Raw genomic sequence first — 14,102 nt, 5'->3', positions numbered from 1 at the left:
CAATAATTAAAATGAGTTTTAGACTTTAAAGAAATTCAATCTTTATTTCAAACAAGTAAAATGACAGACACAAAATACGAAGAGAGTAAAATTATATAACAAGAATTAAAAAAAAAAAAAAAAAAAAACTTCCATGTCCAGTACGAAAAGAATTAGGGAGAATACAGAACTTACTGAATCCTACGTCCAATAAGTAAATAAAAATAATAAATGACACAACTCCTGTCAGCGCTAACGGGTATAATAAGACGGTTAAATAACAGACAGGTTACCCACGCCGTTTTATTTTGAAAGGGAAATCAGCATACTTCCGGTATGAATTTAGTTTCCCCCTTGTCTGACTTGATGGATAAAAGTTGAGGAGAGAGGCCAAGCTCCCGTTGAAAGGCGCTCACCGCTCGGGACGCAACCAGAGAGGAGAGGCGCGCGGGGCGAGACCAACCTGATCCTGCATACCACGAGAGGCACGAGCACGCAACAGCACGCGTGAGAACGAACATGCAGAGAGAAAAACTCTCCGTTTGGACGCAGAATGTTATATGCGGTTAGATAGATTTGAGAGTTGCGTTACAAAAATTACGCACGAAGCTGGCAAAGCTGGTTCCCAAGGTGAACCAGCCTTTTAAAAATATTTTTTTTACGCGCAGACCTTGAGGGATGAGAGATTACGCGCGTGAGCAGAAACCTGCATTATTCTCACGCTAAAAAAAAAATAAAAAAAAATAAAAAATGAAATTAAGAAGCGGGTGCTTGTTGAAATCTAATTATTTTTCTGTGTGGAATTTTGCATGGAGAGCGGACGCAGTGAACACTTTGCCACATGTTGACGAACGCTTTCAGAGCCGCACTCGGACTGGCTTGTGGAAGCAGCCTCAGTTGAACTGAACTTGGACATTGTGGGAACGGTGTGGGCAGGCAGGAGGACCGTGCGGTAGGTAGTCACCACACCTGCGCACTGGTCCCACAGCCGGAAACCCTCTGAGTGAGTTTTGATAAAGACCGACGGCATGGACAGAGTCGATCCAGACGTCTCTCCTGCGCGTGAGTCACAGTGAGCGAAAAAAAAAAAAAACAACATTTGGACGAGGATATTATAACAGCGCGTGCTTTTGCACAAAAGCGGCCACACAGTGCACGCGACACTCCTGGGACGAGGCTCGGTGCGGCTGCGGGATTGGACCCCCGGGGCTGTGTGCTAAATGCCCAGCCGGACCCCTGCGGCTCCTCAGCCTGGGCGGAAACATGAAGTCCTGGGTCCTGCTACCGCTGCTGCTGGCTGCGCTGCTATCGGCCCGTCTGCGGCTCGGGAACGCTGAGGTAAGTCCGGTTAACAAATGACCTCTACTTGGTGGGGAGAGGGGGACGACACCTGCCGGAAGCATGGAGGGCCATATAGACACTCGGTCGGAATTTAGAGTTAAATGATGGAAATAAGTGGCTGTGTGATTTGACTCAGCGTTTTGTCAGGTCATTTTCCCAGTACTGAGTTGCTTAAAGATTTATTTTTGGGGCAACAATACGTCACATTTTACATTACAGTCGAGATAAAGAGTTTGGACTAATTTTACTCTGAATAATTTTGAATAGGGATAGATTAGGATTGTGTTATTTTGATAACTTTACATCCCTATCTAATGTGCAATCTGTGATATAGATTCCTAACTACGATAAAATGGGTCTGAAACTGGTAGACTGATGGGCACAAGTCACATAACGGGGGGATGGGGGGGGTCAAAATGTTGATGGCCTCTGAAGGGTCAATTCAGGACTACTTTTGGGTAAAAATTGGAATTTTGTGCAATTTGAGTTTTAGTGTGTGCAATGTTAACGCCTGGTTCTGATATTTGGCAGTATATGACGCTTCAAGTTTCATGCCTTCATACTTTTCATATCTGTAATTTTTTCGGCCTGTTTTGATGGACTCTAAACGCCCCTAACGTCTGCACCTGACGTAATTGGAACTCACAAGCATTCTAGATATGTACTCAATGGACACAACTTTATAAAGATTGCGCTGGGGAAGAAGCCCAGGGCATCATTTCTGGGAGCGGCCAAAAGATTTTTTTTTTTTTTTTTTTGGGGAAAAGTTATAGTACTTTTTTTGTTCAGAACAATATGTATTCAATCTACCATGCATCAGTTTATATCCACTGAAGTATAGGACTACATATGGAAGGTTAACCCCAGAAAACTTGCTAAGCCTGGTGGTTGGGGCGCTCGGGCAATCATTCATCCAGCAACCTGCTGTGGTTTTGAGTTAAAAAAAAACAGGAGATTTGAAAATATCTCTTGATAATTATATGTCATTGAAAGATTAGAAGATTAATATCAGAACGCCAACTATAAAGTTTTAAAACATCCAAACATAAAATGAAATAAATTAAGTAAGCAAAGCTTTGCCTGGTGGGGGCACAAGTAAAGCCTGGTTCCCTGCCAGGCTTATAATGCACTTGGGGAAACCCTATATATGGATTGGGCATAGGGCCCAGAGGCCCACATCCCTCTAAATCCGGCCCTGCAAATAGGGTTGATTTGGAACCACTCTGGATAAAATGTCAGACCCCATATGGTCCAGAAAAATTAGAATTTCAGCAGATTTTTGTTTTCTTATATCCAACTGTTTTATTTGCTGGATAACTGCTAAAACAGGAGCTACTGCTCAGTGAGGTTTTCCCTGTGCGACTCGGTGAATCCGTGTGTGGCTTGTGTTCAGTGCAGGGAGGAGTCACTCTGTCGCTGGAAGATGGAGGAGAATGGCGAGATGTTATCGCTGCCTGCATCCAGCAGAGATTAAACTGCGATGCTGAGGCTGGAATAGTTTTTTACAGGTGTAAACCAGTTCCCAGTTCCTGAAATCATTTTTCTCAGAATGGGTTCCGTTAGAACATTTTGTTTCACTTAGCTTCTTGTCAGCCCCCATGCTGAAACAAAAATGTGCACATCCACAAAAAACAAACAAACAGTTATTGTTGGTTGACTAAATGAAGCTTCATTTTGACCCGTGTAGTGATTGTCATTTAATATGTGCTGAATATTGGTATGGCTTGAGCAGAAATGTCTTGTGGAGATTTCCTCTTCTATGTGGATGACTTGCCAAAACCAGCCCTCCAATTAACTTCTATAAAAGCAGGAAGTGCTTATAAATAGAGACTGATTAGTTGCACTTTTCACTAATTTCAGTTCCCTCTTCCCCCCTTCAGGGCGTAAAACAAATAAAAGATAAGAAGAGGAAGCCGAAAATGAATTAATTATAAGGCTTTCACAATTTATGAATCAAATATGTGCCAGATTGTCGTTTAATTAAGTATATAAATTGAGCAGTTCAGAAATAAATTGAGCGTTTTAGAGTACATGTGGATGGTTGACGCACTGAAAAAAAAGAGAATGGAGCTCCAACTTAAAAAAAAATGTGTTAATTTGTGACATGTAATTGAATTAATTTGACAAGCTTCATTTTTTTTTTTTTACGTTTAGCATGACAACTTGATAAATTTAATTCATTTACTTGGATAAACTTAATTATATTACATGTAACAACAAATTAACAAAATAAAGTAAGTTGGAGCTCCATTCTCTTTTCTTCATTATGGATTTGTAGAAGAAAATTAGTGAAAATTCTTCATTTTGATACGTGTAGGTCAGATTTTTCATCATTTGACCGGCCACTTTACAAATCAGCACATATCCAGGGTAAACTCGTCAGCTCTGGTTTCTGGTTGATTGGCTAAACCGTTAGCATGCTCAATCTGTCGGCAGAAAGGGGAGACAACATTGTTCTAGTTCGGCTGCTATATCCACTTGTTGCTGCTGGCGTTCTCACTAAAACCAGGAACATAGAGCACATAACACCAGTTTTAAAGTCCTTCACTGGCTCCCTGTAGCTCAGAGAATAGACTTTAAAATACTGTTGTTAGTTTATAAATCACTGAATGGTTTAGCACCACAATACATTAAAGATCTACTGGTGTTGTACCACCCTTCTAGCCCCCTCTGGTCTTCTGGTTCTGGTTCTGCTCTCCATCCCCAGAACCAAACGAGGAGGAGCGGCATTCAGCTTCTATGCACCATAAATCTGGAACAAACTTCCAGAAAACTGTAAAACAGCTGAACACTGAGTTCCTTTAAATCTCGACTAAAATCCCAGCTGTTTAGAGTTGCATTTGAAACATAATCAATTATGAATTTAATGATGGCACTTGACTTAAAGTAATGTTTGATTGTTGAGTCTATATTGCATGCCTGCCTCTGTGTTTATGTTTGAAATGCCTTGCTGCTGAAATGTGCTACACAAATAACATTTAATTTATTGACTGATTTGTTGAACAGACTCCACGTTCACCCGCTTGATTATTCAGCAATTTTTCAGCGCAGCAACGTCATTGTCGCTGCGTCTCCGCTACTGTTCATAATCCGATAGCACACTGCCGCTTATACAACGTGTTGTCGAACACAATCTAAGCGTGTCCACACATGCGCCGGGAGTTATTACGTTTCGTTTTCAGATCCATTGTAAAAGGTGCTAGAGTTACGCCCACAAAAAATGCTCTCACGTCAGGTTAGACCTCAGCTTTTTTTTTTTTTTCCTCCTCCTCATCATCATCATCATCTACTGAAAAAGTAAGCAACTGTCGATTGGTGACTTTGAAACAGATCGTTTTTGTGGCAATTGTCTTGGTGCACAAACCGGCCGCCGCCTGTTCGCTTGATCCATTTTACATAAGAACAACAACTAATCTGCCCGGGGATTTCGTGCAGTTTTGTGCAGTGTGTGTGTGTGTGTGTGTGTGTGTGTGTGTATGCTCACATCTGGATGCCTGGGTACATGTTAGTGACATATGTGCGTGCTTGTGTGTATGTGCGTCAGGGGTTAGAGCTCCAAACGTCAGATAGAAAATGTGCAGTGGCTCATAAGAGCATTTATTCGTTAAGCCTCGTTTGGTGTGATTTCAGCAAAAATGTGATTAATGAAGAAAGATACGAAGTTGTGGATGATTGCTGATGTTGCAAATCTAAAAAGAAAATTACATTTTTTTTAAAGGATGTGTGTAAAGTTTTATCATATTTTTGGACAGATGAATTTGGATGAATTAAAGATTATTACAACATGCATCGAAGTGACTCATCCATTCTTTCAGTTAGACACCTGGAAGGCTTTTTCTTTGAAGCAGCTGCAAGTATGTGCAGAATGAAGCAGATTTCATCACATCAGCTGGTCTGAAAAGATGTTTTCAGACATTAATCACTTAACTTTTTTTTTTAACACAATAAGAGGAGAGTGGAGCTGTTCCATTACGTCATTTGGTTTTAAAGCCAGGGCAGTGGAAATGTTAGCATCTTGTAAAGTTTCACAGCAGTAGCATGGACTGCTCCAGTGGTTAACTGAGAACTTTAACTTGCTTTATGAGTTGTTGTTTTTTTGTTCACCAGTAAGGTATCACTCTGGCGAAAATTACTATGAATATGGAGAGAAAGTAAAATATGATATCCAATTAAACCTGTACTCATGTAGTACTTTGCATTTGACATATTGCATGCAGAGCATCTCAGAATAAAGGCTCAGGCTCACCAGTTCGTACGGCCATTTGTTGTCACTAATTCACCCCAAATTACTTCCACTTCACAGCCAAATACTTTACAACTGCACATTACTTTATTTATTTTTTGGTAGCTAGGTATTTTTATGAATATGGATTAATGAGGTAACCCAAAGTCAGTCAAAGTAAGCATGGAGGTCTAAGAAGCTACATGCCAGAGGTTCATTCATCCTGCAGGAGAGAATGAGAGTTTGAGCACAGAACAGGAAGTCTGAACATCAAAACTGTTCAGTTTTATAATTTTACTCTTGCAACCTGTTATGGAACATGGTGGTTTTAGAAATGTTTGCAGCTTTTCTTGGTCTATGTTTTGTAGGGAATGCACTAGGGCTGCACGATACTAGAAAATATTGCGATGACGATAATATTGATAAACGTGAAAACAGTATTGATATATATTGCAACAGTATTGTTAATATTGGTAAAAACTATGATGCCTATAATATTGGTGGTACATATTGCGATGACAAAACCATTGATGACGATAATATTGCATTAACCATTGCCATATATGCTTATTTTCATCTGTGCACTTTACGATCATTATCATTTTTGGACGATGCTATTTGTTCATCTGCAAGACTGTGTCCAACAAGCTAAAGATTACATTCAAATGTAAAATGCAAGTTCAGAACACTTTGAACATATTAGCCAACAACTGTTGCACTCCAAACAATCCTTTGCTATATGAATATTGCGCACAATAATTTTGTGATGAGGATATACATCGGATCCACAAAGTAACTCTTTTAGTAAAGCTAGGTTTACCAACCACTAACATAAGACACTAAAAGATGACTTTCTTTCAGACAATGTGTCACATCGTCACTGTTTCTTATTTCAATAAATAATAACCAATCATCTAGGCAGAAAAGTTTGATGCTGTTACTATGTTTTTGAATAAAACACAGCAAAGTGTTTTAAGACTTCTTTAAATCTTTACAAAGATCACATCCCGTCTGATCTCAGTTTGGACCAGTCGCCTCTTTTAAAATGCGGCAGATCAAACCTAAGTGGTTTCAAGTGAATAACTTACATTAGCTCGTTGGACCAAACCATTTTCACTTTGGGTTTTGGTTCAATGCAGGAATCTGCGCGGCCTGCAGGAACACAAAGGTGACAGCTTTCTCCGAAGTTCCCATTAAAAGAAGAATGTCAGCTTGTGTACCCATGCAGTCGGAGCTCATCATTGTTTTCTCAACTCCTCTCCTCTTTTCTCATTTACCGTCCCTCCATCCATCACCCACACCCTCATCTCTTCAGCCAGGGGTGGAGCACAGCGTGCGTAGGGGGGTTGTGTGTGTGTGTGCATGTGTGTGTGTGTGTGCGTGTGTGTGTGTTTGCTCTGCTTGCTGCTGTGTGTGATTGAAAAACTACCCACCGAGCTCAGCGGGCCTGGGTTTTTGTTTTTTGCTTGTTTTCTTTTTTGTTCCTGCAGCATAAAGTTGGCGACCTGCCACTGCCGCGCTGATAAAAGAAGGCATGTGGCGTCGCATCTCGGCGCGACTGCGACTCAAGCGTTACATCGATTCTCCGGCGTTGTTTATGTTTGTCCTCTGCTGAAAACTTTGATCATCTTTTTGACAGCATGTGTGCGCTGGCTGTCTGCTGGACCCCCATAATTACATTCCATTACACACTCCACCTTTCTCCTCAAACATTCCTTACAAACCCCGCTGCCTTCAGGGCTTTCTCCGAGGCCCCCTGGTAGTGTGTGTTCTTCACAAGCACATCTGCGACCTGCTTGTGCGTCGCAGCAGCCCAGCAGATTGGCTTTTTGACCTGCAGTCTCAGCTACACACTCACTCAAGACCAGAAGCAGAAGAGAAGAAGAAGAGAATTTTGTGTGTTGCATGAGAAATGAAGAAAAAAAAGAAAGCGTTGCTCTCAAATCACTGATTGCGCAAATTGGAATTACTCAAATAAATTTGCTTCAGTGTTTCTATGCATCTGAAAAACCATCTCATTCTAGCGCATAAACTTTTTTCTTTTATTGGTGCGTTTCCAAAGTCAACTTTACTGTCAGTTCATCGTATGTGTGTTCTAGAAGAACAAGGAATCAAAATTACATTTCTCGTCGTCCCTGGTGAAACTACAAACTTAACAGCATCACAATAATAAAGAAGAATAGTCAGAACTTTTTAAGTTACTATTTGCTTTCACTTAAGATATGATGTTTTTAACTTTGTAGTTTCTCACAAGGTGAAACTACAAACATGACTAGTACATATGATGAATTTATAATAAAGTTGACTGTGACCTCGATTTTTGAGAGAGTTTTGTTCTGCGATGAGGCAATTTTTTCCCCCCAGTTGTATTGAACTTTGTGTATTTTGCAAAACCCCAAATGGAAACAGTTTTTTCACATTACATGAATCAACAACTACAGGTGGAAAAGACGGAGAAGGAAACGACAGGAAGTGGTCGGAGGATGATGGCGTTTTTAAATCACTCACGCCTAAACAAACTTATTCACTCGTGATTTTAATTGAGTTTCTTTTTTAACAGAAACACCGTAATTGCAAAACTGTGTTTCGTCGACATCAGTGGAACATCGGCAACGTTTTGCACACATTTGTAATGGAAAGGCAGCTAAAAATCTTGCTGCCATTTTAAACCAGTGGCTGAAGCTTATTTCCTGGATGTGTGTGCCACTCTAATTTGAGTGGAGGGAGCGAAATAATGGCCTGTTGTAGAGCGAAAAGTGTGTGTGTGTTCGGTTTTAAGGCTGCCTTGACAAATTGGGTGGACAGTGGTAAAAGCATCTGTATGTAAAGGACAAAAAGAGACGGGGAGTGTGTGTGTGTGTGTGTGTGTGTGTGTGTGTGTGTGTGTGTGTGTGTGTGTGTGTGTGTGTGTGTGTGTGTGTGTGTGTGTGTGTGTGTGTGTGTGTGTGAGAGTGTTTGCTAAAGTGGGTCAGCCAATGGCTGGTGAAAGTCATCCAGGTGTCCTTAGCCATCACCGCCCACCAAGCAGACAGAGAGCAGGGGAAAGAAAGCCGGAAGGTGGTGGGGGGGGGGGGATATGAAAACAGCAGAAGATTCAGCTGGAGCTGCTCTGGTTCAACGAAAACAAAAACTAGGATTGAAACAACCATTTTTTCTTAGTTTTTTGCATGGGCAGCTATTAATTTTGTGAGCATGATGAGCTTTAAACGTCGTCTCATCAGTTGTTTGCCTATGAAACCAGAGTGTTTGCTGTTTTTCCCCCATTTGGTGGGAGCTAAATTTATAATGCAACCTTACTGAGGTGAACGACCCAAGAAAAATACAACCGAGGATGGAAAAAACATGGAGGGAAAAACTCAAGTTAAACATATCTAATTTTAGTTATAGGCAGTTGAAGCCACACACATTTACATGAGCTGCCATTTATGGGTCTGTTTCTATTAATGACTTGTTCAAAAGGCACAACCTGGGTTTTTTCTTTGCATTGTTTATTTTTACGTTACATTACTGTGGGAGAATAAAGAGGAGTAATAAAACGTAATTATTTTTCCGTTATTATTAATGAGAGGAGCTTTATGGAGCTCTGTGTTTCAGCAGTTTTGCAGTTTTCTTGAAGTTTGTTCCAGATTAGAGGAGCTGAATGCTCCATGTTTGGTTCTGATTCTGGGGACGTGGAGCAGAACCAGAACCAGAAGAACAGAGTGGTCCAGAAGTAACAACTGAGGAAATAAAACAGCTGATTTTATCTGGCTCAGTTTTCAGAAATGTACATGAAATCAACTGCGATTGTAGAATAGTTTTTTTTTTTTCTAGTTTTGTGAAATTTTACAGACGTCGGTTAAAAGAAAAGCCCCTTCATACCAGCTGTACCCCTGAAAGAAATGATGTTGTATGCTGAGTTTTGTTACGGCAGTTTTGTGTTATGGCACCAGAGATGAACTGTGATAAGATTACATAAAAAAAAATGAATAAATGTGCCAAATATATGACATTCTGTCCAAAATAGTTTTTGATTTAGGTTTCTGAAGAAGGAAAGATTTTAAACTCACAATTACTCAATCATCTCTCATGTTTCAGAACCTTACACATTTTTTTTTCCTTAATGGTTTTCTTCATTTTGGCGACCGTTTTCTGTTTTCTGATGCAATGCGGAGTGAAGTCCAAAGCTGCAGCTGCTGATTATGCAGCTGCAGCTTTACTTTGTGTGTGCCGGTATTTAAATCACGATCGTGCGTCGTCGCCGTGATGCAGGATTTCTGAAGTATCGTTTCACTTCCCAGCTGGTTGGACACACAAATAATGCGAGTCTAAATCACATTTAAAGGAACTAAGGGTGAATTTGAGTAAAACAGTGCATTGTCCATGTCCTCTGTGAATCTGGAGTATAAAAAAAAAAAGCAACACATTAGGACCTATTCGGCAGCATATTTACAGTTTAAATGAACAGGAGCATCTAAATTTTACTAGTTAATGTTTAGAAATATACAGGAAGTGAAATTGGAGAGTTTTGACGGATACGTCTTTTTTCTCACAGTTCTCACTTCTCCCTTAATTTGTTTCGGCATGTCTTTTTTTTTTTTTTTAAACGTTCCTGTATCAGTTGTTTCTTTAAGATGGTATCAAGTAACAGCCAAGCAAAACAAAACGCTTCAAAGAACATTCGCTGCCATCTCCATTTGATCTCCGCAGTGAAACCACAGGCCTTTCCTGCAGCACGGCCGCGCTACATCCATCAGGAGTCCCTGCAGCGGCACTCATTAAAACCTCATTAAGTCTCTCAGTTCAGCTCTTTTCTTAAATAATGGATACTTTCACTACATATATTTAAAAAAATATTGAGAGAGAAGAAGAGAGAGGAGGAGAGAGGGAGGGAGGGGAAAAAGCAAGGGGTCTTGTGGGTAAACAGACAGGGAAAGGAAGCAGCGAACACCAATCACAACCCTAGTTTCCTTCAAAGGAGGAAGTAAAACTGGAGCAAGTTTTGACTGGAGATCAAGGACAGAGATACTCTATAAGAAACACTTTTTCTTTTTTTTTTCTTTGGATGTTTTTTTCCTTCGTCCTCCAGCCCCAACATTTGCCCCTCTGGTTTTTAGTGTAAAAATAGTGGATGAAATTTTAAAGTATTTTCCGTTTAGATATATTTCTATTTAACAAAATATAGTCACCGCTGCATTTTTTAACAGTTTAATAAACCGACTAATTAACCAGCTAATGTCACTGTGTTGGACTTCTGTTGCTCTAGGTTGAATAATCACTTTTTTAAGTGTATGTATCAGAATCAAAATCACAAAAAACAAACACAATGCTTTTGTAATTTTAAAACCACTGTGATTAATAGTTTAATAGTTTGATTAACAGCATTTATATTTTTGTTAGCTATTTATAGGACACAGTGTCATGCATATGTGATGGAGGAGTCACTGTAAAACAAGGTTATAATATTTTATAATAAAGACAAAAAGATGACACAACTGTATTTAGCATCCTGTTTTAGCACTTAGCATGGTTAGCACTAATATCAGTAAACAACAGTCTGATGTGTGGATTGCCGGTAAACGGAAAAACAGATAAGCTTTCTCCAACGTTTAGCATTCCTGTTATCTACTGAAATCCCTCACTCTCTTGAAAAGTAGGAGAGTAAATGAACGGTGAAAATGTCTCTGTAAAAAAATCTAGCTTTTTTTTTTTTGCTAAATTACTGAAACTGCTAATTTAATTTCAACACCTCCCCAAACAAATCTGACTTCATTGGGCAAACAAACTAGATTTTCATTAAATCAGACTAAACATGATCACAGAACTGGAATACTGCGACGCATTCAGATTGTCGTGACCACTCAAAGACTGCGTAGCTTAGTAGTTAACACACTGCAACTGTATGTGTCTGTCTCTGCAGGGCGATCCACTCCCTCAGTCACTGATTGACCTGGTGTGGGACTCTCCCATCTCCTCAGTGGAGGACTTGAAGCTGCTGCTGCAGCAGCAGGAGTCCAGCACAATAGGTACGACTGGCCGATGCACACAGAAACACACACACACACACACACACACACATTAATTAGTCCAACATGGAGGAGGTGAGGATGGGGGTGTCTTAACAGTCATGAATGAGGGAAATGCCGTCTAAGAGTGTGTCAGCAGACATTCCAGGCTACGTTGGGCAGCCGGTTATGGGAGAAGTCTGAGAGAGAGCAGCAGCAACTTATTTCACTTCAGGAACCGAAACAGCGAGGAGGGGGGGAAACGCTTCCAGCACAAGGTCACTGAATTGTTCTGCTGCTCTGGATTCCTCAAAAGACCTGAATTATGGATGTGAGCATTTGTGCCACAGAACGACCGTGTGGGCTGCGAGTTCTCTTCACCTCCACAGAGTCCAAGAACGAAGCGGATCGCACGCAGATCAGCAAACCGTTTTAAACTTCTGCCACAGCGGAACCAGGTCACACATACACGTATTAATAGATGGGACTTTGATCATCTCATAATGTATAAATAACACAGTGACATAACAGTGGCCACAGAGAGGAACAAGCAGAAGGAAGGATGCATAGAAACAGGATATGAGGGAAGTGACTCAAAATATTTTTAATTTAGAATAAACTATTTTCATGAGGCTGACGCAACTTAATCGTCTTTACGTGAGATTCTAGCATGTAGGCAAGTGAGTCATTACAGATGGTCTAATGGCATTTACATAGTTTAATAAAAAAAATTAATTCAATTCGCTAATCATAGGGCCAACCATGTACCCTTTGAATCAAACATAAAGGCCATTTTGGATCTTCAGTTAACCCAATATACATGCCCCATTGAACTATGGGAGGAAGTCTGAGTAGCATGTTGCTATCACACAATAATGCTAAATAATTATTAATGCTTATTAATTATTAACTTAGTGACATAAATGATAAAAAATTTGTGTTCTCAAAAGATTTTTAACAAAGTAAAACCCTGAGCTACACTTTGTTAATGCGACATTCACATGCTAGTAGCCACGCTAGCATGTTTATTTAGCCAGGTTAGCCATGACAGAGCTAAGCCTCTCAAAAACGAAGGCAGAGAAATTCACCTTTGTTTTTTTTTTAGGAATTGACTTAACCATTTGCATTTTATTGATTTTAATTGCCTGAAAAATGAGTTTTTTCTTAAAACAAGACAGTTTGCTAAACGCGTTTAAAAAATGCTTTGCACCAGATTTAGCTTTAGCGAGTTTCCATCTGTAGTGACCTCTGTATATTTAACAGCTCTGCATGGTATTAAAATTGATGCTATACTAAATATAAAATAACCATTCAGACTGTGAATGCTTCTTTTAACAAATAACACATAAAAAATTAATTACATTCACAGTTTATTTAGATACAGATAAATGGACACCTAGCAACCTCTGTAAACAAAATCTTTTAATACTAGGCAGCTAATTAAAGTTAGCAGGCAACCAAGTAACACCTTCATTTGTGTTTTGGAAACACTCCCACACACACTCACACATTGGCCAAAGCAGCCTACACCAGGGATATAATTAGGACTTGGGGGCTACAGTATGAAATGAGAGTATACGTACACACGCATGAGTTATATTTAACAAGTCATATCTTTGTTCAACAATTTTCTTGACAGCAGCGAGACAAATTGTGGCAGAAAATAACCTAATTGTTTGAGAGAGGTTAAAAAAAAGGCTTCCTTTGTGAGTTGAACAATGAGCTTGGCATAAATCTGCCCAACAGGCTGCTCATGTTTTACATGTTTGACTTGTTTATTCAAGATCAATGCTGTAAAATGTAAAGGTGACCTAACTGTGCCTTATCCTTTTGATTTCTTTACTACAGAAGATAAAGAGGACGAGCACGACAGTCTTCTCAGCCCCATCCATGGTCGATACATTAGAAGTCTTGGTAGGTTTCCTTATCTGTTCCCAGCATTGCTCTTCTTTTATCTTGATATTTTTATTTTTTGTTTTAAATGATTCTTACCTTGGTTTTGATCTCATATTTCTTGCCGTAGAAGCTCAGCAAGCCCAGAAGGCAGAATGTAAAGTCAGAACAGAGGTGATGGAAATAACCAGATCCATGGTGGACCGTAGCAACGCCAACTTCCTGGTGTGGCCTCAGTGTGTGGAGGTGCAGCGATGTTCAGGCTGCTGCAACTCCAGACACCTGCAGTGTGTCCCCGTCGTTAACGCCACCCGAAACCTGAAGGTACGCAACAAATACCGCTGCCATTAAAGCATGACTCCACCACCTTCTGTAAAGTGACAGCTGAAGAAAAGTTTATCATGCTTAACTTCCCCCAAATGACAAAAAAAAGCTATTTTTGATGTATTGGTTGATTACATTTCTTGATTAGAGGAGGTGATGTTTTTTTTTCTTTCTTAAACTGGTATAATAGTGTTTATCTAAAGTGGTTCTGCTCCCATAATGCAATGAAAATTCATTTCCCAGAAATGAAGATTTTGTAAATCTCAGATGGTGAATTAAATCATGACTGCTCGGTGTTTGAGGTTTGTTCAAGTTTAGCAGATTTTACACTAGAGATGAAACAGTACAGTACAGTAAAA

At 39.9% G+C, this 14,102-nt stretch overlaps 1 protein-coding gene across 2 annotated transcripts in view; it reads left to right on the top strand.

Moving 5' to 3' along the window:
• Window positions 1-358: 358 nt before the first annotated feature.
• The window catches only part of pdgfba (platelet-derived growth factor beta polypeptide a), a 25,252-nt gene continuing 11,508 nt past the window's right edge, over window positions 359-14,102 (top strand). The window contains exons 1-4 of one of the 2 annotated variants that reach the window (XM_015017938.1): window positions 359-1,317; window positions 11,442-11,547; window positions 13,375-13,440; window positions 13,553-13,743. In XM_015017938.1, coding sequence (XP_014873424.1) covers window positions 1,243-1,317; window positions 11,442-11,547; window positions 13,375-13,440; window positions 13,553-13,743 — 438 coding nt within the window. In that variant the 5' untranslated portion in view covers window positions 359-1,242. Of the gene's footprint in view, window positions 1,318-11,441; window positions 11,548-13,374; window positions 13,441-13,549; window positions 13,744-14,102 lie in introns of both variants that reach the window. The other variant, XM_015017932.1, reaches the window with a different exon arrangement.

The sequence above is a fragment of the Poecilia latipinna genome, unplaced genomic scaffold, assembly GCF_001443285.1.
Source record: "Poecilia latipinna isolate Pla-1442-1.1 unplaced genomic scaffold, P_latipinna-1.0 Scaffold77, whole genome shotgun sequence".
NCBI classification, from domain to species: domain Eukaryota; kingdom Metazoa; phylum Chordata; class Actinopteri; order Cyprinodontiformes; family Poeciliidae; genus Poecilia; species Poecilia latipinna.
Note: the sequence above shows the minus strand (reverse complement) of the source record. Positions and strands in the feature narration are given on the sequence as shown.